Source organism: Megalops cyprinoides, chromosome 15, assembly GCF_013368585.1.
Source record: "Megalops cyprinoides isolate fMegCyp1 chromosome 15, fMegCyp1.pri, whole genome shotgun sequence".
Taxonomy (NCBI): Eukaryota; Metazoa; Chordata; class Actinopteri; order Elopiformes; family Megalopidae; genus Megalops; species Megalops cyprinoides.
Genome location: NC_050597.1, coordinates 10,307,991 through 10,334,183, shown reverse-complemented (window position 1 = coordinate 10,334,183; position 26,193 = coordinate 10,307,991). Strand labels below are relative to the sequence as shown.

The window sequence follows — 26,193 nt, the reverse complement described above, 5'->3', positions numbered from 1 at the left end:
TGTCTAGGCCTGCTGCTAGTGTTTAATATGTTTCTGCTTGCCTTAAAGATGTATTGTATAAGCATTTTGCCATTTCTAGCAAAACTCAGTGGACACTGTCTTACCACACAAAATAGCTGATTAGCCGATGTTCAGTTTATCCCAAACAGGAAAAAAAACATTTTCTCATTACTTTGGCAAACAGGGCAGTCTGTACAAAGTTACAGTATGGCCGAAGTGAATCCTATAGCGAGTGGCTATTTTACTGTAAGCGCATATTTGACAGGCTTATCTTTCCAGTTGCGTAGTTACTGTTTTCCTCCCTGATTGGAAGACTGTCCACAATATCCTTCATAGATAATACTTCTGATAAATTTTTTACCTCTTAGTCATCCCTGATTGGCCGGTTGTGGGAGTGGGAGGGAGCGGCTCCGTGAATGGAATTATAATGATAACAGGGGGACCCTTGCCAGCTTTTTTGTTCATGGTTTATCATCTTAGTTCTCCCTGGCTGACATTTCAACATTGCAAACACTGAGTAAAGCTTTATAGATTGAAAGGGAGGTGTATGTGTTTAAAGGACGGCGGTATGAGGCTCAAGGGGAATGCTGGTGCCATTCTTTGTGAAAGCATCACGTGTGAGTAAGTTCCCGGTGAACTGCCTTGACCCTCCCCGTGGCAGAGCAAGTCCTGTGGGCAGCCCCACTTTCCAAGACAAGAGCACCCAAGGTGACGGTGAATCATTAGCGATACATTTCAAGCTACAGCTCTAGAAGTGATTTTGAGACCAAGTCCTCTAGAATTAGTTTTATTGGAGCTACTTTGATTCTTGTGTATATGTTTTTATTTCTGATCTCAGATTGCTCTCTGATGAATTTTGTACGATGAGTGCCCCTCCCCCACCCCACAGCTCAGAGTGCCAGCATCACTGATTCCCGGCACATTGCCCCACATACACACACACACACACACACACACACACACACACACACACACAATCCCACCCTTACTACAAGGCAGTTTTTTTCCGTGGCTGCATTCCCTGTTTATATTAACAGCACATGTCATGAAATGCTTGATTTGTCTCTTACGCTGGGCCCTGCTGAGACTTCATAACAGAGCCACAGCCCGGGCCTCCACCCCCAAACTCATGGCTTCAGGATATCCGCTTTTCTCAGCTCCCCTTCTTCGCCAGATCTCACGCTGTCCCACTCACCAGTTCAGCACTTCTGACTCCTCACTGTGTCTCCAAAAGAGGATGTCGACAGTGAGCAGGATATGAGCCTGCTTTGGTCTGTATATACGGCTCAGTGTATGTGGCTTGCAGGGCGGGGGCAGAGATAACCGCTCAGGGGCGAAGGCCCTCCACACGAAATGATGCAATGTCAGTCCGGACCCGAGACGTGCTCCATCACAGCACTTCTCCTGTCCCCACCCTGGTTAATTATTTAACAGCCAAAGTCAAGTAACCATATATGGTTGACTTCTGGCCTAGCGGGCAGTGTAGAAGGAGGGGGGAAAAAAGCAGCGAGGTGTTTGCATAGCCAAGTCAAGCGCATTTGAAAGTAAACCGTACTTCAGCTTGTGACCCATGGGCGTGCAAACACTTCTAAGGCGGTCATTTTTCTCTTTTTTTTCCCCCTTGTATTTTCTTTTGTGATACTCTTCCTGCTCAGTGAAAGAAATGTGGGTCACCCTCAGTTTGAAATAAAATCTGTTAATGAAGTCATTGTTCGGGGCATGTGTGGAACCACTGGAGTTTAGTATCTTAGAGTCAGTCTGTGAAAACGCAGTGAGGATGGTGTGTGCCTCTCCCCAATCCACCCAGGCTTAGGAGTGCTTTACCTACTGATAGGGCCCTGGAGGCTTGCAAATTTGCCCTCCCTCACTTCTCTAAAGCCATCATAGGTTTTGGACAAGCCTTCTGCCAAACACGCTGGGTGCCTAAAAACCTTCCATTGCTTTGTTCCAGAAAGTGTTGCATCCTGAATGCAAAGGGAGACACCCGTTGGACCGCTTAAATGAATTGTGGGATATGATTGTGAATGAGTGACAGAAGGCTCAATTTTCCTCGCTCAAACTCAGTCCTTTTCTGACCTCATTCTCTCTCTCTCTATCTCTCTCTTTCTCTTGCAGTGACAGCTACATTGTGCGTGTCAAAGCAGTGGTCATGACCAGAGATGACTCTAGCGGTGGCTGGCTGGCTCAGGAGGGCGGGGGGCTCAGCAGGGTGGGCGTCTGCAAGGTGATGCCGGCCGAGCTGGCGGGGCGGAGCGACTTCCTGATCTACGGGGAACGGCTGAAGGACAAACAGGTGGGTCTCCTCCTCCTCCTCCTCCTCCTCCAGAGTTGAAGCACTGCAGGACCACATTCGCACAGTCCACGGCTAAATTCTGCATACTTCCAAACATGCAGGCACAAGCCACGCCTCCCAAACAGCTCCACAGGACATTGCCATGGTGTCCCAGGCCCTGTCATTGTCATGTCTTTGTCTTGTTTCCTGTCTACCTCTTCACCCTTTTCCTCCACCTGCCAGCCATTCAACATGTGCCTCCGTCCTCATGTACTCATTTCTCCAGCTTTCTCAGTAAAAAAAAAAAAAAAAAAAAAAAAGAGCACCAGACATATATTTGACTGTTAATTTGAATCTGGTTGTAAGGAACCTGACCTGACATCCTGTTGTCTTGTCCTCCTGCCTTTTTTTGTTCAGTAGTGCTCTGAAACTGTCCTGTCCCGCACCTGAGAGCTGTCAAATGTCCAGCACTGAGTGGCAGAATGCTGCATCTGTTGATTCATGCCCAAGCATATTTGACTGTGGGTTTTGTCTTTTGAAAGTAGTTCAGTTCTGGCTTTAAGGGGAGACCAGCAGCAGTACAATGCGTGCAACCCACTCAGTGCACACAGGTGGTTAATCTCAACAAAGCCATCAGAGAAGTAGTCTAGAAGTAGCAGTGTGTATTTCTGACAGGGCTGACTGAAGTGTATTGTGGGAAACTGGAGGGTATCACAGAGACGGCACTGTTTGTGTCCTCAATGGACACGAAGGGCTGTTCTCTGAAAACATGATCAGAACTTCATGATACAATGCTCATTTTCCATGTCTGTGTAAATGGACCTTGACTTAGGTTGGAACATTTCTTGAAAATTTAGTAAGGGCATGGTAATGGGCCAGCTGGATGTTAGACCAGCTTCATGACAGGTCAAGTCAGTAGGCCTCTGCTTCACACATCAAACCAAACCATTAAAGTTTATGTTTAAATAAGAACAGTAGATTTGGCTAGCAACCTCATGAACTTCCAGGCTGAAGTGTAAAGTAGAAATAGGCTAGATGTAACACATTTGTGTTAACCAATAAGAGTGTTTGTGTCACAGTTTGATCCTACATGGCAAATTTTAAGATAATGCGAGTGTCAGTTCAAAATTTGGTTATGCAAAGTGACAGTTTAAGAGAAATGCGAGCATATTAGCATGTATTTGCCATGTAGTTCACAGCCGTATCCCTCTGTGAACCTGCCTGTATGAGTTCAGCATTATAGTCATAGAGCAAGAAAATGGGGTTCACATGCAAACCAAATATGGCTGCCATGCCATGTGAGCTTAATTTACATATTAAAATATTGTTACATTACAATTTTAAAGCATTTAAGGTTCTGCAAGTAACAGGTCAATGGCAAAAGCTTTCAACTTAATGAACGAATATTTGGCATGATTCTCAGTTTGGCCACCATGATATGTGATATTCACATATTAAAGCCATGTTACATACAAAGTTAGGAATTCAAGATTATGAGAGGGACAGGGCAGGAGAAATGGCGATGAACACATTCATATAGTCACCATACACAAAATGTCCACCAAACAGTCAACATCAGTAAAAAGTGTTTTATACACATGACTCAAGTGTTATACATGCTATAACACAGGATGAAAAAATGTGGATTTTCTGTGGGGTAAAGGACAGGGGGTAAGGCGAGGTGTAGCCTCATAACTGAACACCTTGGCAATTCTGTTTTTGCCCTGTAGGACATCAGGGGTGGTATGTGTTCATCCAGTTTAAATGTTCTTCTGTCTTTGGTGGATTAGAAGTGTGTGTGTCACTGAAAATGCATTGCACCCTGTGACCTGTGGTGACCAAAAGTAATTCACAGACACATACGGACTTTGTGCACGGGTTTTCATTGTTTTGGCAGATGTCATGTTACATGGCCTCCAGACTGAACTGCATACCAGCTTTGTCTTCTCATCCCTCATTTAGGAAATTTATGTCATACCCTCTTTAGCACATGAGTAGAGTGCGCATCTAGATCCGTACTCAGTGTGGCCTTGGAAGTTATGTGCGTGTTGTCAGACAATCCCCAGTATCTGTACCAACTTTCGTCCAAATCGGTGATGGATTTGATATCATTTTGTATTGTTTTATATTGTTAAATCAAACAGGAAACGAAAAAAAGGCTCAAGCAAGAACAATGAGCTTCCGTAGCCTGTGACTGCAAAGCTGATGCAAGCATTCGTGTTGGTTAGGCTTGCTCCTGCACGTAGCCACAGAGACAGCACTAAGTGGCCTTGAGGGTTACCTGTCACTCCTGGGAGGGTGCCTTCAGAGAGGAACCAGGTCCCAGGATGTGGGTGAACGATATTGATGACCAGGATATGGCATTTGAATATCACCGGTGTTGACTTGTAGAAAAGGTTTCTAGATGTAGTCTGTATCTGTTGGCATTCATGGGTCTGTCACACGTATTGGCACCTACTATGAAGCTGTCCTGCAAAAAATTTGAAACTTTTGAAATGTTTGCTTGTGTTTCCATTTGTATGTTTGAGTGCCTGCCATGCACTGAGAAAATCTTCTACAGTCTCTACTGTCTATTTGTGACATTATCTGTACTGTCCAGAACAGTCTGAGCATCCTAATAGATCCAGCCTCATTACTGTATCCACATAAATGCAGCACTGGAAATGGCTCTAGTGAGCTTTTTTACAGAACGGTATGACGGAGCTGGTTGAGCTCGGAGTCTCAGTCTCACACAGTTCTTCTCTCTGCTGTGTGAAACAGTGACTTCAACTATCCTGTCCTGTATCTAAAGCTTATTCTTAGCCTTTTGCAAGTTTATCTTTTAAAGACTTGAGTGCTTGTTATCCTCCAAAATGTCTTATACAATCCATTATTTGGCCTTGCCAAACAGTGCAGTTAGTTTATCTGACCGGTGATGTGATCAACGTAGTGCGTATACTGAAAAATAGCAGCTTACCATTCTTGCTGAGTCCTTTCTATTGAAAATTGTCAAAGCATTGCAACACATGACCTTTGTCCTATGCGCATAGTCAGTGTGTGTTGGAAGAACTGTGATATAGGTAAGGTTTTTTTTCCCCAGATAGTATTTGACTTAATTGTTTATTTTGTTAAAACCTTTAGGAGAGGAAAAGGAGAGCAGAGCATTCTTGCTGTTGCCGTTTTCTTTTTGGACATCCATATGACATCCAGATGACATTTCTAATGGGTTGTAAAGGTATCAAGAATTATCTTTAAGTATATCCTACCCACATGCCTCAACCCAATTTAAATCCAGTTTGGTTTGTCCTTAACTTTCACTAACAGATCAGACAGTGTTGTTATTTTTGTTCTTTATTTTTAAAAAAGCTCTATGGCAGTTTGTGAGATCAACTGTTATGTAATAAATGAAGAAAAATAAATGAAGAAAGAAGGACAAACTGCAAAGATTGTCTGACTGATAAGTATGTTTTTCGTTTCATAAGGTGGCTCTTTTTTCAGCATAAGTGATTTTTGGAAAGGAAATATGTAATTATTTTTTGGCAAGTTGGTGGAATAAGTTGTTGACAAGCTTGAAAAACCTGTTTTCCATATTGTGAAGGCACATTTCTGTTTGTGTGTGCTGAGACCTTGTCTGTGACAGGCCAGAGAAGCAGTTTGAGGAAGATCATAATGATAATGGATTAACTGGTAGGTCAAACTCAGAAATGAGCTCACTTGTACCTGAGTGTGGGATGTCCCACGTTCATGAGGTTTCCTGACGCACACCCTCAAATATGAACTCCCACCAGTAACACCTAAGGTTTGTCTGTTGATATAGAGATATGCAAAGACTTCTCGCAAATTTTTCATACCGGTTTTTCTCTCTTCTGAGGGTTCATACAGTGTGATTTTTACATTGACGACACTGGACAAGCAGGCTGTAAATTCAAATGATTTGCAGGACAGTATTTATGTACCCTTGAGTGGTAGGCTGTCGGCTGATATGTTGGCGTGAAATAAGAGTAGAGTAAGCGCTCCTTCCAAAACAGCATTCACAGATAGGATTATTGCTTTCATTGATGAATTCTCCTGATCCGTTGTCTGCTGTTGTAGGTGATTCTGGAATGTTTCCTGAAGAAAGACTTGATTTACACCAAGGCCACGCCTACATTTCACCACTGGAAAGTCGACAACAGGAAGTGTGGCCTGTCGTTCACGAGTCCGGCTGACGCACGGGCCTTCGACAGGGGAGTGAGGAAGGCCATCGAGGACCTGACAGAAGGTAACCTTCCATATGCCACGCAGATGTAGAAACTTTTAACTGTCTGCTGTCCAAGGGAACAAGCATTCCCTCCTTCAGAGTGGCTTAATTATTGTACTCATTGCTGTAAACTAAAGTTGTGGGGCATTAAGTTGGTGGGAATATTAACTAGGTGAATATTAACAGAGTCTCTTGTGGCTTCATGGAAAGGAAAGTTAAAATGAAATTATAATATTTCACTATTCTTATTTGAACTGTACAGTTACTTCATAAGGTTTTTTTTTAATGAGCGAACATCATAACTGTCTTAGGATATATTGTAAAGACTTTTGTCTTTACAATATATCTTGTTTCTTGGACAGTTTTCTGTTCAAGAAACAAGCCAGCCATTCTCCCTTTTTTCTCTGAAAAAGATATTGCTCTCACAGTGCACTAGAGCCAGAATTGCACAGAAAACAGAAATAGAAGGGGAGCACATTGTGAAATGTTGCACATAACAAAACTGACACAAAGATACTAATGCACTATGTACAATGTAACTCTTCTGGTTAGGCTGAATTTTGGTTTCCAAAAAAAGCATGGATTGGCAAAACCAGGGAGGGGGTGTTAACTGGGTTCAGCTCTATTTCTGTGATCCTCCATTTTGGGCCTTGTGAGGAGCTTGTTTTTGTATCTGAGGCTGCTTTGGGGTGGGCTTGTGGTCTAGCCTCTTGTTAGCAATACTAGGTCCCTTTGGATTGCTGTCCAAAGATTTCCTTATGACAAATAGAATTGTCTCAGAAACGTCAAAAAACAGCTGGGTGTCACTGTCTCAGTAAAAATGAGAGCTGTGACCAGAACCATATTTCTCTTAACACTTTCTCAGTTATTTTCACAGCCATTTCAGGAAGCTTGGGTCTATTTTCTTTCACAGAAAGGGATACAAGTCATACCCAGGACTGACACAGCCTGTACTCAGGCTAGCTAGCAAGAAAATAGCCCAGAAATGTCCCTCATGTCATCTCATATGAAGTGTTTCACAGACAGATGAAATTAGGGCAGTTGTGGCATGTCATATTGAATGTCCTATTGACTGCTATTGGAGTTTCACTACACTCAGCCAGGCTTACTTTCTTACCTCTACAGCATCTCTGTAGTCTGACTCCCGCTTTCAAATAATGAGTGAACCTTGAAAGTTTCATTTTAAGCTGGTTTTCATTTTCCAAACAGATTATCTTCTAAAGTGTGAGTATGTATTCCATCACCAGAAAATGATTAGTGCGTTTAATTCCATTACAACGTCTTTCTTTCGACCGGTTTGAGTGGGTTTGCAGCCAAGCTGCTGTGCCTCTCTGTTCCTCATTTGGTCCCATCCCAATCTGAGCCCTGCTGTGATTGGTGCCTGGGAGACGCCCCTAAGTGGAAACACAAGGGCTTCAAAAATGCCAGGCTGCCTCCCTTTCCTCCAGCAGTGGAAACTTGCCTCTCAAGGATTTTTTAAACGTTTAATAGATAGACACTTACTTTGTTAATGACAGCAGGACATTATAATGGTAGTATTAATAATATGTTGTTAAGGCATACATGAATGAGTGCCTCAGCCCAGTCAGTCAGTAACCAGCACTGCCGTTTAACCCCTGAAGTTCTGGTTTGAAGGATAGTGAGCACACTGTAGCTGCTTTGCATTCATGACAAAGTGAGCCTCTTTAGAGAAATATGGGGACCACATTTCGACAGCGCGCCACAGTTTCGCTCATGTGTTCCGTATTGGGAGTCTGGTGTTCCGTTTCATCCATCAATCACCGGCACCGTTTGACAGACTGATCCGGCCCCCTCGCACTAAAAGCTCAGATCCAGCCCAGGCCAGGACCCTCACACTCTGTCATCTTCAGCTCTGTCCCTCACAGTGGCCTCTTTTACCTCTCAGTAATATACAGCTGTATGCGGGACGAGTGTTAAATGCATCATTTTCAGTAGGTGTTCATATATTTCTGCTTTGTTTTCTAGGATCCACAACTTCCTCTTCAACAATCCAGAATGAGGTGGAACTGGGTGATGATGATGTTTTCACGGTAAGCTCAGCGTTTGGGGTTTATTTTACTCCATTCCCACAATCCCCTGTCCCACCCGTGCCATGGGCAGCTCAGAATGGACAGACCAATGATATTAGTGGAAAAGTATGTCTTTAAAGAGACAAAGCAGAACCTGCAGTCCAAAAACCTATCCTTCAAGTTTGCTCCGAAAGGTTTTCAGGGTCTTAAATGTCATTGTATTGTATTTTCTGCCCTGGCATCTGACATTGCACTGAATGTTTATCTGATATTTGTGAACACATTAGACACATGGAATTATAATGTGCTGTAAAAAGCCCTTTTACACTTTTCCGTTAACACAGCCTGTGAGGATCTGTGAGACAAAGCTGTCTCGGTTCCTCTTCACTACTTGAGCTTTAATTTGTTACATCATTCAGAGTTGAATAGAGGGAGAAGTGCACACTGTTATAGCCACCTTAGCGAGAGAAAATTTTACAGAAAACAGAATTTCCAAGCTTTCGCTTGGCAAATGACGTGTTGATAGGGTAGCGCGGTAACCTAAAAATAGCTGTCTGTAGCTATATTTTGTATGAATTCTTTTCTGAGTGATGCTGTTTAGTTTTAGTATACAGCTACTCATACTAAATGCAAACTATTAGAGGTAAGCATATCTATAATACTGTAGAGGACAATGAATGATTGATTAAAAATAAAAATAATTATATATATATATATTTCAATGACTACTGTTTCAATGCATAATGTTTCAATAGCAAAATGGCTAACTGTAGAACTGCAAAACCTGGAACATTTCCTTCTTCCTGGGAGCTTTGGCACTGCTTGACTGTAACCATTACACACTTCACTAACCAGGCCCCTGGCCTGTCTGTAACTAGGCCAGCACCAGATAGGATGTGAAGCCAGAGTTTCATGGCTGTTTCTCACTCTGCCTGAAGAAAGACGTAGCGGAAATCCAGGTGGAACCGACCTGGGCCAGCAAGCCTGCTTCCAGCAGGACGGAGGGGAAAAGCAGTATTGGTGTCCGGATATTTCCATACGGGAATCGCTCTTATGTTTCACATTTACGTTCCTTTCCTTTTTTCCAGCAGTATTTTTTCTCTCTCTCTCTCTCTCTTTGAAGTGCGTGTGAAGACTCCCAGAATAGGCAGGGAGCTTGTGTTGTTTTTGTGTGGCAGAGTCTGATCCGGGAGAGATGGGCCTTTGTTAAGCGGAGATGGCCGGCCCCGATACTAGCGGGGGGTTCGGGGGGGGGGGGGGGGGGGGGGGGCAGCCAGGTTTCCTGTAGTGTTTTGACCAGACTCCTCCGACACTTGGCATTTGGTTGGTTTCCATCCTTTTGTCCCAGTCACAGGAGATGAGGAGCAGCAGGCGGGGTCAAGAGGTGACTTCCTGCTCTCCCCAGTAAAGCTATCATTAGCAGCTGCTTCCCAGCTAACTGCCACACTGATTTACAGCTGCAGAGGGGGACTGGGGGAGGGGGGAGGAGGGAGGAGGGAGGAAAGGGGAGGAGGGAGGGGGGGGGGGGTTCATGGAGAAGCCTCATGTCTGAGAGCTGGGAGCCAGGCGGGCGCAGGCAGCGGGGAGGCATCCCTGAGACGCTTGGCAGCGGTGTACGCAGACAATGGTTAAAACGAGATTTTATTATTATTATTATTATTAGCATTTAGCAGATGCTCTTATCCAGAGCAACTAACATCAGTTACAGTTTATTCATTTATTTCTTTCTTTTACAATGTTATCCATTTATACAGCTGGGTATTTTACTGAGGCAATTGTGGGTTAAGTATCTTGCCGAAGGGAACAGCAGCAGGGTACAGCAAGGATACAGCAGCAGTGCCCCAGCAGGGAATCAAACTGGCAACCTTTCAGTTACAAGTCCTGCTGCTCACCACTATGCTACACTGCTGATTTGGAGAGAACAGGCTTGTGTGAAATATACGGGAAGAGCTTCCACCACAAAACATTAGTTCGTATAGAAAGCCTGCTTGACAGTTGGCCGTTTTGGGACTGTTGTCGGTGAGATACGTCTGTAGCAAGTGAACCTGTGCTGCTGGTGGGTAACACCGCTGTTTGAGATGAGGTGTGGCTCACAGCACCCATCAGCCAATCAGCTTGGTGTGTAAATGGAACCCTGTCCCCCCTGTGTCAGATGAGCTGGACGAGGGGAGAAAATAACATGGCCCTTCCGGCAAGCCCCCCAGAGGGTCCCGCAGTCCCGTGATGGATGGGACAAGAAACAAGGACCCCCCACCACACACACACACACGCACGCACACACACACGCATGCACACAGACAGTGGGACAGCGGCTGCAGTTGTCACCGCCCGCCGTCTGCTCCCAACTCGTGGAAGTGACCTTTCCAGAAATTGCCTGTGCGAGGCAAGTGGCCGCAGACAGCCGAAATGCTGGAGCGGATTTACAGCTAGATAGACTGACGAAGTGGAGGGGGTGGGGGGGAGGGGTGCGCCACTGGGGTGCACATTCCTCCCAAATGATTCCACATAAGCTAACCTATACTTAACCCCTGCAAACCGTGTGCTTGGTCTGGCCCTGTGGAGGGCACTGTCACTGGCACTATCTGCTAATACTTTTTGTTCTGGATGTTTGGGTGATCTGGTTTTCAGCCATTGCTTCATTACGCATATTTATATGAGCAGGTGTCATTTTTGTGCACAGATAAAGTAAGTGTGTGTGTGTGTGTGTGTGTGTGTGTGTATGTGTGTGTGTGTGTGTGTGTGTGTGTGTGTGTGTGTGTGTGTGTCTCTTCCTGTTTCTGTCTCACCTCAGTTTCCACCAACAGCTCTGCATTCCTAAGGCAGTTTTTTGAGGCCGGAAAAATGCCAGGACACCTTAGCTGTGTCACAGTTCCATCTTTGAACACTTGTAAACCTGAAGTCACTACAGAGCCAGGGCTGCTGTTAATGGAGAGGGTTAAGGGCCATAACCTTAAAGACTGTGGCAGGAGAAGCATGTTTATACATGATATGCTTTGCATCTTTTTTCAGTCAGTGAAACAAGTCTTATTAAAGATGGATGGCTTGCCTGCTAGCTAATAGTGAGGTTCTACTGCGTAAGAATCTGTTTGCAGTAGGAGAGTGGGAGACCTCCAGTGGAGGATTTTACTTGGTAATGTTGCTGCAGCCAACACCGTGATGAACCATTGTATCTTGAACATAGATAAATGGTGCCCTTTTTTGCTCTGACAGGTTTTTTGATAGGGATAGCAGTAAGTTGTTCACCCTGTTAATATTTTGATTAGAAGTCACGTTCAGGTGTATATTCCTGAGAAACTGGATTTGTTTTTGAGAATCAGTGTACAAGATGCAAACTGCCTCAAATCAGTTGCAGTTTTTGCCAGGCTTATCTTGCTATTAAAATGCCCAAATTTGAGCCTGAATAGCAAGGATTCTGAGATTGAGTAGCTGCATTCACAACAATAATAATTTGTCATGGAGAGTTGGAGTTTTTTTTCTGTGGACCAAACTGCTGTCTTGTTCTGCAGCAAGTGGGCAAAAATTGGGTGCTTTGTGAGTTAAAGTATGTTGAAGTTTACTGTAAATGAAATGGCAGAAGTGAGTTATTTTTTGGGAGTCCTCATTCTTTATTTTCCTTTTGTGTGCATGTACTTCTTCTGAAATAATGGGGTTTATGGTTGGGGAAGGAATGGAAGGAGCTGTCATTCCAAGAAAGGGAGACCATTATTGCTCTCATTGACCAGTAAGATGCTTTACTAAAGTTTGTGACATTTAGCATCAGAATCTTAAGCTTTGAAATACAGGCAAACATACATTCTGAGGCAGATTCTGTCGCTGCTCCGTCACAACATAAAGAGCCAATTTCAGTGTCCCCTTTCTGCTCTGTGGGACAGCTCCACTGTTACATCACACATTTGAACAGACCTCATTTCCACAGAGGAGAGAGAGCGAGAGAGAGAGAGAGAGAGAGAGAGAGGGAGCTCATGACTCATCCTGGTCTGCAGCACGGACCCAGTTCACCAGCACAACTGTGACAGAGCAGAGTAACCCTGCACAACATAGACCAGTACTGTCACAGAACCGAGTGCAGCACAGCACAAGGTAACAGAGCCAATTTTAGCACAGAGTCACAGAACCGAGGGCAGCACAATAGACTCAGAACACAGTATAGTGCAGTCCAAAGTCAAAGGGCCTACTATAGTGCAACAGAGTCACAAAACCTGCTATAACACGGTACAGAGTTACATAGCCTAGTATAGCACGGTAAAAAGTCATACTATACTATACTATAGCACAGCAGTGTCACAAAATCTACTGTAATACGCTACAGTTACAGAGCCCAGTATAGCACAGTACAGAGTCGCAGAGCCTAGTACAACACAATACAGTGTCACAGAGGCAGGTATAGCACAGGACAGAGTCACAGAGCCTAAGACAGCACAATACAGAGTCACAGAGAAGGGCATAGCACAGTACAGATTCACAAAGTCTAGTACAGCACAGTACAGGATTGCTTTCTCTGAGGCTGCACTTGTCCACCCTGATCCCATAAATGATGCAGCAGTTCACCGCTTTCTCAAAATAGGCACCAACTGGTGGACTAGGTTTAGAGTGGCGGGGCAGGATTGACTGCAAGCATGCAAAATTCTTTGTGTTGGCAAATTAACTGAAAAACATAAACAGCAAACCCTAATGAGCTTTAAAATGCTCCTTTTCTTATCTTTTCGTGGATAGTCTTTCTTAAAGTCATACTATAAGTTACTTTAGATATATTAAAGGAATTCTTTAATACAAATTTTTTTAATAATTCCAATATTTGCATGAGTATATAAGCAGTGACTAATGAAAGAATACTGTGGACCCAGGTAGAGGCTTAGTCTTGGTTTTGAATGTGGCTGTCAGCAAAGTGACATCTGCACACGTGTGTGTAGGAAATAAGGAGCTCTCCAGAAAGCAGAAGCTGGTGTGTTTTTGTCTCTTTTCTTCCTTCCTTTGGTTTTGTATCCAAGTACATGTGTTCATGGGTGTGAGCATGTGTTTTAGACCTGCTTGAAGTGTTTGTCAGTGTTAGAGGTTGGTAATTTTGTGTGTGTGTGTGTGTGTGTGATCTGTGAGTGTATCTCCTCTGCTGCAGATCAGTACACACAGAGCTGGCTTTGCCCAGCCTGTAAACATTATGTTGTTTGAGAAAGGCAGTGCTGGCTGGCTGACGGAAGGGGGGGGGGGGGGCTTGCTGGGGGGGTGGGTTGATTGACAACTTCCTGTGCAGCTCTGAAGCAGGGCTGAGGGATGGGCCTCACAGCACATAGAGCTCACAGCCAGGAGCACGCTGGAAGGAAGTGGGATGTGAAAGACCAACAGCCCTAGGGGGAGAGCTAGAGAAAGAGAGAGAGAGAGAAGGTAGTGGAAACCAGTACCCCTTTATACCTCACAGAGTTCCACCCCTTCCCCCCATCAGCGGCACCCCCCACCAGGCTCAGACCATCTGTCTTGCGGGTGATGGGACCCAGCGCTAACCGCACTGCAAGGCCTGGCACACACTTCTCTTCTCTTCTGTTTTTCCCCTTTTTTTCAGCTGCTTTGGGGAGGAAGGGTTAGCTTGTAATTTCCACAGGATGTTCAATCTTGGGAACAGGATTGACATTAATCTATTGCCGCTTCACTGTTTACTTAGCTGGATGTACTTTGGCAAAAAAGGCCCCTTGTACTTTTGCGAAATCATAGTTGCTGGTATCACTTTCATTTTTAAATCATTTGGTATTCCCTGCGGGCCCTGCGGAGCTTCCACGGTTTGTAGCGGGTTTGTGCATGTCCCGTTGAGGGTGTGTGGGGACTCACCTGCTGCTCAGCCCTCTCTGAGGCTGTGTGAGGGAAGGAACAAGGGGCCTCTGGGCTCTTCCAGAACAGCGCGCTGGGATGCAGATTCCAGGCAGGCTGTCCAAGGGTTCTTTTAGAATTGTCAGCTGCTGAGAGTTCCATTCTTGTGTCGGGTCTGGTGGTGAAAGCATGGCTGATAATTAGTGTGACTACAAATACCCCCCCCTGCTGTCACTGCGTTCAGATGTCTCGCTGGGATTTGGGTGGTTTTGAGGAGGGGGTTCTGTTCCTACAGTCCCTCTTGGAAAGTTTTTACTCATTTTAGGTCCAAGTAGAGTAACTGACCCAGGGTAATTTTATCTCTAGGACTGGTCAGTTTTGGTCTAGTTTTGGTCAACTCTCTTTCCCCAGACTACTTCAGCTACAGGCACATGGGAGTGAATTGCAGCTTGGCTCCTTACACTAATAAAAACTACGGCAGTAGGCAAAGAGGGGGAACTGTGTTTTCGACTCAGTCCTCTGTGCCTGCTGTATGTTTCCCACAGTGTGTGTATGGAGGACAGTGTGTGCTGCTGCAGTGCATTGTGGGAGATGAAGCTGAGTATCCAGTCATCTCCCACCACAGACGGTCTGTCATTGAGCCTCCACTCTGCTGCGGGGTGAGCAGTCTTGCTGAGGGAGCTTGATGAAGGGAGCTTGTGTGGGTAATTACCCAAAGACTTCAGGCCCCCGAAATGATGCCCCCCGGTGCTTTACTCACTCATTATCTTAATTTACCTCCTCCATTGAGAAACTGATTGCGAGGCATTAAAACATGCAGAATTCACCCAACGCCGCCACGGTATGCCTTTGAATCAAAGCTGCGCCACATGTCTCTTTGAAGTCCCCCCTTTATCTCCGCGCCGTAAACTTCCGAAACTTTTGATAAGATGTCTGATTTAGTTTGAGATTTTTTTTTTTCGCCTGCCTTTCCTGCCGTGGCCGTGTGCTCTTTAAGAGCGTGGGCCCTGTGTTTTGAGGCCTGCAGTGTAAACATTTGAAAGGGTCTGTGTTTTTAATTATCTCCAGCAGACAGGGCCCAGCTATCCTCCTAAACATATTTTTAAATCATGTTGGCTTAGGCTCTTGGCAGTGCTCGCAGGGACGCCTGTATTATTTTTGGCCGGGTGTTCTGAAGTCCGTAGGCACATGAGGGGAAAACGCCATCCTGGGCTGGAGGGCAGCTGTGTACAGGCCGCTGCCCTGGGCCTTCTCCCTCCTCAGGCCGGCCCACTCAGCTCCTCTCCGCAGGCTGTCCCCAGCGCAGTGCTGGAGGAGTGTGCTGAAATAGATCAGAGGGGACTCCTGCATTGCTTAAACCCTTAAACACCGCCCTTGCCCATCCCAGCCTGGCTGTGCTTATGTGAGTTTGGAGGGACAGTGTGGATGAGCAGGCACAGGGCTGGCCTTTGTCTGGGTCTGTAGTACTGCTTGTGAAAGCCTCTGCTTAGGCCGGTTTCTCTTTCTCAGCTCAAACCCTGGCACTAGACACAGCATGCTCCGGTGTCCCTGTCTGGTCTTACAGCCAGAGGGCTGTACTTCACTCTGAGGATCATTATAGTCCCCACTGGTTGTGTGTGTGTGCGTGTGTGTCTGTCTGTGTGTTTGTGTCTGTGTGTCTGTGTGTCTGTGTGTGTGTATGCCCGTGCATGTGTTGTTACTCAGCACTGCACTGCACAGAACCCTGGGTACAGGGCGTAGGCGAAGGGGCAGCAGACGAAATGCAGAAAGGGAGGGACCAGGTCCAAACGCCCGACCGCAAATGAAAGACCCCTCTCTAATGCCGATCTTGATTCCACCCCCAGAGGGAACCAGCCATCAACACGCCACTGTGTTTGGTTGTCCAGAAGGCACGCCAAAGTTTTGATTGGCTGCCAGCCTGGGAGAAGGACAGGTTTCTGTTCACACTGTAGCTGTTGGCCGCGGGGTCACACTGAAGCAGACCAGCACATGGGTGCTGACACCAGCGGCCCGTCAGGAGCTGTGCGGTGCCATGTCTTGGCTTGCTCTGGCCTGTGACTGAAACACTGCCACGTCAGATCCACGTCAGAGCGCCGCGATCCCACAGCCACCTGGCACAAAGCCTGGCGCGGACGCAGAATGAACCTGCCTTTGCCCCTCCCCTGGAGCCGCCACTCTGACTGCGGAGAGGGAATGGCTGCTGTCTGTAGGCCTTTCTCATAAAGGAATAGAGAGGAAGAGACTTTGGAGTCTGTATGGTATGGATAACAGATTGTCAGGGGACAGCAGTAGTATGTCTGACAGTCAGATGCATGGGGCAAGCAGGAAGGTAAAACTGGGGTAAAAGTTGGGTAATACAGACTGTCCCAGTAGCAGGTGTTAGACATACTCCAAATAATAGCAGTAAAGGCAGCTCAGATATGATTTTGTATGAGGCTCAGTACTGTCAGGTGTGGGGACGGGGACGGGGACGGAGACAGGGAGAAAGACACATTGAAAATAAGACACTGAGGTATCTTTGAATAATACTGGGATCTAAAATACATTTTTGGAGATGGAGTTTCTTGTAGTAAGCATTGACATAGTCGGTATTGATACATATTGGTGTTTTGGTACAGAGACCTGACTGAAAAAATGGGGTTAAAAGGGGTACAATATTGGCTATAAGGTGTTCAGAACATACAGAACTAGTGAAAGAGGACGTGGGGTTTCCCTGTGCATAAAAGGACCAGAAGCTATAAGAAGCTGCAGGAAATGGCCTCTAAATTCTGAATAAGTTACCTGGGTTAAATTACTAGGGGAAAAGGAGAAGGGCCTAAATATTGCCTGCCTTGAGGATCAAATTATAATGCTGTTCTATATGCTGCGTATATTTTATTTTCTTATATATATAGTCAATGCTTGCACAGCTTTGGATGTTTGTTTTAGTATCCAGTCCTGTATGTGATGTTTAATCTTGAAAGCTGATAAGCCATATACTTGCCTTTCAGTCATAAGAGAACAGTTGGGCTCAACAACCACCCTGCTTCTTCGTGTGGATTGCGTGTGTTTTTACACGTAGGAATTGGGCACAGTCCAGCTCTGGTTTATCGATGCGTTAGCTTCGTGGTCACAGTTCAGATAAGTCGGTGAGACACGCGGCCTGGTCGTTTCCCCTCCCTGGTTCGTACGGCACTGAGCGTCTTTGCGTCTTGTGTCCATCAGAACACCACTGACAGCTCCTCCAACTCGTCCCAGAGAAGGGAACCCCCTATGCAGCCCCTGGCCTCCACCACGCTCTGCGAGCCTCACAGACATCACTGCCTCCTGGGCCACCTCCACGACCAGTACCGGCCTACCGACCACTTCTTCATGGATCAGGTGGGTGCAGGGGGAACGGCGAGCCCTGAAGAGCGTGCGGGGCACGTGTGCAGTGTGCTGTCGCAGAGGGCTGGAAGTGGGGCCAAAGAGCATTGTGCAGTTCCCTTTTTTTGGGAGCAAGTGAGGGCAGTTTGCTTCTGCAGTCTGCTTAAAATTGCAGCATGTGCATTTGCTCCACATACTCCACCATGCAAAAAATGGTGTTGATCATGTCACTGTCTAATGGAGCAGAAGGTACTTTGTGTTCAATTTCAGGCCATTATTTATCCTCATTTCAGCTTGTACTTGTTCATGGCACAAATATTTTCCGTAGGCCCTACACAGTGACAAAGCAAACTAAAATGTCCCTGTGGTCCAAGGCCACTGTGAATAGGTAATCATGGTGATTTTCTAACATCAGTTCCGCAGAAATCTCACAGGTTCACATATGGCCAAATCCTTCGGATTGGGAGAGGGGTTAGGCTTCCTGTACATGTCAGAGCTTTTCTTTCGGTAAAAGGACGACTTCCGTCTTTGTGTTATATTATTGGGACCTCTGATATGATTGCAATTGTCCATCTGTTACAAAATTCCATAGCCTGAATGTCACAATGGGGGCTTCTCATTGTCATTGTCGCCTAAAAGCACTGCCCCATGTCACATCTCCATTTCCTCTCCCCCTCCCTGCAGTCAGTGCCCACGTTCCACCGACACATCCGGTTCCAGGACGAGGATGAAGAAATCGTGCGCATCAACCCGCGTGAGCGGACGTGGCTGACGGGCTACGAGGACTACCGCCACGCCGCCGCCCGCGACAAGATCATCCGGCCCGAGGACGCGGACTCCTACGTGCACTTCGCCAAGAGCGAGCCCTCCAAGCACGACTACAACTATCCCTACGTGCCCAACTCGGACCTCGGGCACCGGGACCTGAAAGCGGGCGGCGGCGGAGGGGGGCGGGACGGGGGCGTGATCGGCACCCAGCCCCGCCCCTTCAAGCCCAAGGGCAAGCGGCGGAAGGAGGACGGCGAGCGCTCGCGCTGCGTCTACTGCCGGGACATGTTCAACCACGAGGAGAACCGGCGGGGGCGGTGCCAGGACGCGCCCGACCCCATCCGGACCTGCATCCACCGGGTCAGCTTCATGTGGTGCGCGGACAGCCTGCTCTACCACTGCATGTCGGACCCCGAGGGGGACTACTCGGACCCCTGCTCGTGTGACACCGGCGACGAGCGCTTCTGCCTGCGCTGGCTGGCCCTCGTCAGCCTGTCGGTGCTCGCCCCCTGCATGTGCTGCTACCCCCCCCTGCACGCCTGCTACCGCTGCGGCGTGGCCTGTGGCTGCTGTGGGGGCAAGCACAAGGCCGTGGGCTGAGGGACGGGAACGGGGACGGAGGGGGGGGGGGGTGAGGCCAGCACCAGCACAGCCTCCTCCTCAGGTGGGGGGGGGGGGGGGGGGCAACTCTATTTTGTTTTTGTTTTGTCTCTCTGAATTCCAGATAGACAAAAAAACTATTGGAGCAGTTCAGTGGCTTGAAAATGACTTTTTTTTTTTTTTTTTTACTTTGTTCTTTATTTGCCGTCCAGTGCGGATGTCTCTCTCAGTTCCTTGTGAAAGGAACCCTTTTTTTTCCAGGGGCTTCTTGCAGTCTCCAAGTCATGCATTACAAAGAACTAACCCATAATTATTCATATACACATATATATGTCCTGTTGCGTGTGTATGTTCGTGTGTATGTGTATACATACATGTATATACATATATATGTATATATGTACATTTATATGCATGTATATATGTTTATATGTACATATATGCATACACACATATAGAACAGCTCATACTTAACAGGTCGATAAGTAACAAGAAACAGGTACTTTTAATTTTACACTGATTTTAAGAACTTGAATTAATTTGTTCTTTGGATGTTGCGTGTGGTTGATTTGAGAATCGTGGCATGCCAAATGAAGATCAAGCTGGTTCCCTCCTGCAAGCAGAGGCACTTAATGACCTGGTGTGTTCCCCTAGCGAAAGAAACAAAGTGGACTCACCCGAGACGGTAGTGGTTGGTGCGTGTGCTTGTGTGCGTGTGCGTGCGTGTGCGTCTTGATGAGTGTGTGTTAGGGTTTGGAAAAGGAATGGCTACAATGCACCACAGCAAAGTATTTTTGTTAATGTATTGAAGCCAAAACGAGAACATAAGCTGCAGCTCATATAAAAATATCTACACACATGCAAACAAAAGCAAGTTACGATGTTCCAAAGATGACTTTAATTTTATTTATTTTTCTCACATAATTGAAACACCAGCCAAAGGGAAGAGGGGAAAATGGATCATGCTCAGTAAAGTTAGTTAGTACCTAAGCACAGCCATGGATGCGAGGTGAAACAGGACCTTCACTCGACCCACTCCAATGTTAACGGTGCTTTTGTGTTTAATCTTCAAAATGGGGAAGGCTTTGAGGAAAGAAACACTAAAATACTCTTACCTTATTTCACATAAAACATTAGTCAGGTGACATGCGTGTTGTGTGCAACCCTAAGAAGATAAAATGAACAAGATGTTTTCCTGTAAGTGTAGTATGTAATTATTTTAAGATTCAGAATATTATCCTGAAAATATCCTTTTCATGGTTTTAAGAAAAATGACAAAGGAAAGATAGACTGATTGGAAAATAAATAATGTGCGCACATAAAAGGTGCTCAGTTGAAGGTCATTTGCCAAATTATTTAGTCATTCCAATCCTTAAAAGACAGTGAAACCTTTACTTTATGCCTTAAACTTATTCAGGGGGATGTCATTTTCATTAGGAAGTGCTCTTTTGAAAACAGTATATGAAGCTGTCCTCCAATGAGGTCACAAGTCCTCATGGGTATAATGGACTTCAGAGCTTAAATTGAGCTTGGAGGGAGTATTACTATTTTTCTAATATATTGGAAGAGATGTCCAATCCATAAAAGTTTATAAGATTATAAGAAAGATGAAATGTACTAAGCAATCATGGCAAATCGCATTGTACAATCTATGACGCAGTATGGCAGCTTGCAAGTGTAATCTGTCCTGACTGGACGCTCCACCTCAGCTAACATCGTCTCTGCAGCTGGAGACAGCCAATGACACCCCAGCCTTTGTTGTTCTGCTCCGCCCACTCCACCAGAACACTGCAGTCCAGTCATCTTTGACTCTGTTGGAGTGTCATTAGAAATTTTACTTTACATCATATTACAAGCTGCCACCTCCCTCCAGGTGAGCACAGTGTTGCCTTTAACTATTCCCTGCTCCACACTGCAACTGCAGCAACTGTCACAAAGCATGGGCCTGTTGTAGACCAGCCAGTTCAAGGGTGACGCTGTTGGAATATGTATATATTTAACAGACAGAAGCTTGTTCATGTATGTATATGTATATATGTATGTATACATGCTTGCAATATGATTGATTGAAACACAAACCAGCCTCAAAGTTAGTGCTACCCTGTTACCATATATACAGGACGAACAATAAGATCTCTCAGTGAGAAGCACAACACTAATACGAAACCTTGTGAACATTGCGCAAGTTTCTCTGACGTGCTTTCAGTGCACGCTCCCGAGAACCTTCTTATCCAGGTGTGAGTGGGTCAGAACCAACGGTTTCCGGGGCAGCAGCTGGATGTGACGTTGTGATGGTGGCAGAGGGTGCGTGGTGGTAGTGGTGGTGGGGGGGGGGGTCATCATTTTTTGTACATAAAAGAGCCAGCTGTCATTCTGTCTCTCTCAAGGTTTCTGTGGTGTACATCATCACCCTCCACCCCCAGGTCAGCGGCTTTTCAGTACTGGCGTTGCGCATTACTAGAGAACTGAATTTTATTTTTATATCTGTGGTAAGGAAAGTTAACCAAAAGCGTTTTGTCTGTTTGGTGCACAGTCTTGCTACTGCACACATTTAACTATTATAAAAAAAGTGCCTGATGCATTCTGTTCATCTATCCTTTACTATACTTTTAAAAATAATTAAACCCTGTTGTATTGATTAGTTTTGTTTTTTACAATACGCATTTTTACCTCTGTAAAAAGCAAAAAATATATCAACTGTATGATGTACATTTTTAGTTCTTTTTTTATTGTTTTTAAAATATGTATGATTGATGTAGCTCTTGCTTAAAAAAAAAAAAAAACACAAGAGAGAAACAAGTACTTTGTAAATACCAATACATCATATCAAAAAATACCAGAAGTGTGGCCTGACCAATACGTAGTTCCTCTTTTACGTCATGCAGTTCTGTCTGCCTCCACTGTGTCACAGCAAAGAACCGGCTGCAATAAAAATGGGAAAGAAATGAACACATCAAGCTTTACACGCTTTGCTCCAAGAGTGTGCTAGTATGCTTTTTGTAACGATTTGGATACATCGGGGCATTCCAGGGTTTCCAGAGTTTGTGAGCGTGTGCGTGCTTGTCCCATAACCTGCGTCCCCCAGCGCAGATCCGTTTTCCCGGGGAAGTAGTTTGCTGTGCTTGCAAGCCCTGTCCTGTCCCGCTGTGAAAATGGGAATTGATACAGGGGCACAGCTTGCAGATGTGCGTGCGTGTGCTCCCTGTCAAACGGCATCAGGGTGTGACTGTCCCATCCTCAATGCAGTACACGCTTGCAGAGAACCAGCTTATTGCCAAGAAACCATGACCGAGATGTCCACGTTCTCAGCCAGACCAGGGCCCTGTTCCAGCGGTCTTTGCAGCATGAACATGTGAAAGCTTTAGAAGACATTACGGGGTTTCACTGGAAGCGTTCGGGAAAAGCATATGGAGGATTAACTGGGGAAAAAAACTGAAGAATGTCCCTTAAGGCTTGGCCTGCTATGCCACTCAGTGACTGCAAATAGTATCAAACTCCACATGTGCAAACATTTAAGACATACTTTCTCCTAATGAGGTCACTTTTTTCCCCTCTGTTCAAAGCAAGGAAAGCAACGTATAATCTAACATCAAACTGGATGGCCTATGCATTTCCATTATGGCCTGAAACGTACACGTTTACAGAGAGCTATCATAATGGTCAAAGGCCGAAAGTCCTCGAGATTCAGCACCGTTATTAAAATTGGATACATCTAATTCCTTAACTGATGTCTTGTATAATTTCACAATGATATAATACGTCTATGCCTCCATAAATTATCTGTGAATAATAACGTCACCTCTTCATTGTCCGGCAATAACAAAGTAACTTGCAAAATGAACAGAGGTACACAAGAATGTCCCAACATTTTTCTCCATATTTTAATGTTTTAATGAGATTTTCTGTTGTAGCTGTGTGAGGCAGCTGTCTGTACCCTTCCAAAATACTGTAGTTTTATTCAGCTGTGTCTGATTTTTCTCCACCGATTTTTTTGGCTTTAAATTCATTCATCTTCAAATTCAACTCTCTGTCACCTAGTCCTGTTCTAGAGGGACACTGTGGTTCTGAAAGGCCACCATTAGCCACTTACAGTGGCTTAGTGAGGTTTTGGTGTCACACTGTTTTCACACAATTCTACCTGAGCTCTGTCTCCTCATGAAGGGCTTATGCTTGAAGGATGGTGCTGCCCCTCTGTTTCCCGTGCACAGTATTCCATACCATTGTGCCTCTCTGAAGTCTGAGATTTCACCGCCTCCTGGTGCCTTATATTACAGTGGCCCTCAGCCCTGATTCTGGGAACAGTGTGCTGACGTCTCTCCACCGGACACAGGGGTCTGTTGTCAACACTGGCACGCAAAGCCTTTCCTCCTGAAATGACCCACAAGAGAGCTACTTCTGAGCAGTGTGTCAGCTGCCATCAGTGAAGCCTCAAGGCCGAGCGGGCTGGTTTCCACACAGACACACACACACCTACGCACTCTCTTAGCAAAGAGCTCCAAGTGCCCCACTGAAATAAACAATACAGCGTGCTTTAAATAGCATTAAACACATTGATACAGTTCCTGATGCTTTTCTTATGTCTTAAGTTCATAATTGAAAGGCCAGGTTGAATGCCGAAGAGGTGGAAGATTTGAGTGAGGAAACGGTGTTTTGTTGGCCGGCGGCCCGCTGGGTTTCAGAAACACTGTTATGACAGGCAGCAGAAAGATGTCCACTTCACTCCGGCACTCCCACCCATCCGCACGCCACCAGCCAGGCCCGGAGCACCGCATCTCCTCTTCCCTGGAATCAACAACGGATGTGGAGCCAAAATAGCAAATACGCCCCGGCCCCCCCTTCTCCTCCCCGCCCCCGCCCTCGTCCCGTCCCGTCCCGTCCCATCCCATCCCGTCCTTGCCTGGGCCCGGCGCTTATTTGTATCCCATTTCCCCTTGGAGGGAACACTGTGGTACACGTATCAGGATGTTATTGCAGGCAGATAACAACAGAGGAGCCCACACATCCTCCAGCGGGCAGGGAAGAGAGCCACTTTCCCACAGCACACAGGCGGAGGGAGGGCCGCATCAGGCATTGTCTCAGCCGGCCCCATTTGTTTATTGTCGCCCGTTATCTGGCCAATAACGGCAAGCAGAGGATCCGCCAAGTGGGCGAAAAGTGGACGGGGAGCGATGCGATTGTTCCAACGGGCCCGAGCAAGCCGCCCCGGCGGTCACGCTGCCAGCTGCTGTCACCGACCTCAGAGCCCCAGGATTTTGATCCTTGTGTGTGTTTGTGTGTGTGCAGTGCCACAGCCTGTCGTAAAGTATTTGGCAGCCGCTGACACATTTTCTTATTCTCTAAAACCCAATTCTATGACTGATGACAGAGATGGGCGTAGCGCTGCGGGGCAACTGACGGGAAAACTGTGAAGTATTTTGAAATAATGTCACCATAATATTGCTGGTGTTTATTTTCTTGCTTATTAATATTGGGAGTTATTTATATGTTCTGGTCACAGCCAATTGAAGTAGAGTAGTACAAGAAGTACAAGAAGGCTACGGAGCCTGAATCATAACTCAAGGCCAAGGGGAGAGGAGGTGGACTTTTCTGTACTTGCTTAATTCAATAAGTACTTCCCCCCACATCAATGCCAAGAATCACCCATTCAAAAAAAATGTTTCTCTTTCTGACCAGGCCATGGTGTTTGCCAGCAGAGAAATAAAGTTGAGCTCTGTGCTGTGTGAGAGTATTCATATCCTCCCTTGGCTGCTGCTTGCTCTGTACACTCCCACAGTCCTACTGGAACTGGTGTGTGTGAGAGAGAGAGAGTGAGACCACTAAAATGTCATTATCAGAATCTCCCCAGGCAGTCCCAAATGCTTACTTGGGGGGGGAAGAAACAAATCCTCCACAAACTGAAATCAAGCCATACTATCCCAACAGTTTTCTTAATACATTATGTGCATCTGACTTCACTTGAACATTATAAAACCGGAGGTTTACCAGCCCATTTGCCATTATACTGCAACCTCCACAAATCCTTCCCCACCCACCCCTAAATGGAATGATGTCATTTTTGACATATGAGAAACTTATGTGGAAACAATGCTGTCTCGCTGAAAACATGCTTTTCATGTCTGTTTGTGTGCGTCTGTGTGTGTTTTTGTGTGCGCGAGGCTCAATTCCCCCCCTTTTCAAGCCGGCCTGAAACCCCCAGCGTGTCATCCAACGTAAACCGGGGGGAAAAAATATTAAACAAAAATAATTGTCTGAGCGACCATGCTCCGACCCCATCAAAGCTGGGTTTTGATTGGATTAGGGCTTTGTGAGAGACGTGGGGCTGTTGCTTTGACAGATCTAATTCAGGCCTAGTTTAAATAGGCCCCAGCGTGTCTGCCTGCCTCCTTTTGTTTACATGAATGAAATCTGAAACAAATGTGAATATGATACGCCTCTGTCCCCTCCGCTCCTTCCCCGGGTTGCTTTACATTGCAGCCGGAGCAAACTCTTCTTCTGTTCTCCCTAAGCAACTTGCAGGAAAAAAAAGCAACTTGCAAAAAGACCAAGGTTAACTCCAAGTGCACTTTTTATAGCATGGCTTTATATAGCTTCTCCCTTTTCACTAATTGCCCTTTGTCTCCACATGGCCACTTTGGCAGTGAACTGCTGCCTATACAAGCTTGTGAGAGAAGAGGTTTTCCTTTTCTTGTGAGGGTTTTATTTAAGTGTCCAGGAGCCAGGTTTATCTCATTATCAGCCACCCCCCCCCCCCCCCCCCCCCACAATTAATTATGTAAATCCATCAACTTACTCTTTTCTAGACAGACCAGCAGAAAGTGTCTTCTCTTTTTTGAAGTTTCTATCCAGTGTTTCTGTAATCTTATAGCACTGTTGTCACTAGCTAGTTGAACAATGAAGGGCAAAAGCAAGTGTCATTTTCACTTCCTCATATGGTATCTGGTCTCTTTTTTTATTTATTCTCCAATCTGCAACCTTGTTCCATTCTGACAGACAGCTGATTTGACAATGTGTTGTGTGATTTTCATTACCAATATTTTGAATGGTCTCGCTCAACATACATTATCCTTGTGAAGTTAAAGCCATCCTACATATTAATTTTTTATACTCAGTAAGAGGATGGCCTTGATCCGTGGCCTGGGTAATCCACATTCCCTTCTCCCTGT

The 26,193-nt window shown here is 45.8% G+C and overlaps 1 protein-coding gene across 1 annotated transcript in view; it reads left to right on the top strand.

Moving 5' to 3' along the window:
* LOC118790487 (sprouty-related, EVH1 domain-containing protein 2-like) overlaps positions 1 to 19,039 on the top strand; it is a 35,091-nt gene extending 16,052 nt beyond the window's left edge. Inside the window, exons 2-6 of the mRNA XM_036547419.1 lie at positions 2,116 to 2,293; positions 6,344 to 6,512; positions 8,478 to 8,542; positions 17,522 to 17,677; positions 18,347 to 19,039. Of these exons, the coding sequence (XP_036403312.1) occupies positions 2,116 to 2,293; positions 6,344 to 6,512; positions 8,478 to 8,542; positions 17,522 to 17,677; positions 18,347 to 19,030 (1,252 nt within the window). The 3' untranslated portion in view covers positions 19,031 to 19,039. The remainder of the gene's footprint in view (positions 1 to 2,115; positions 2,294 to 6,343; positions 6,513 to 8,477; positions 8,543 to 17,521; positions 17,678 to 18,346) is intronic.
* The last annotated feature ends 7,154 nt before the right edge of the window (positions 19,040 to 26,193 follow it).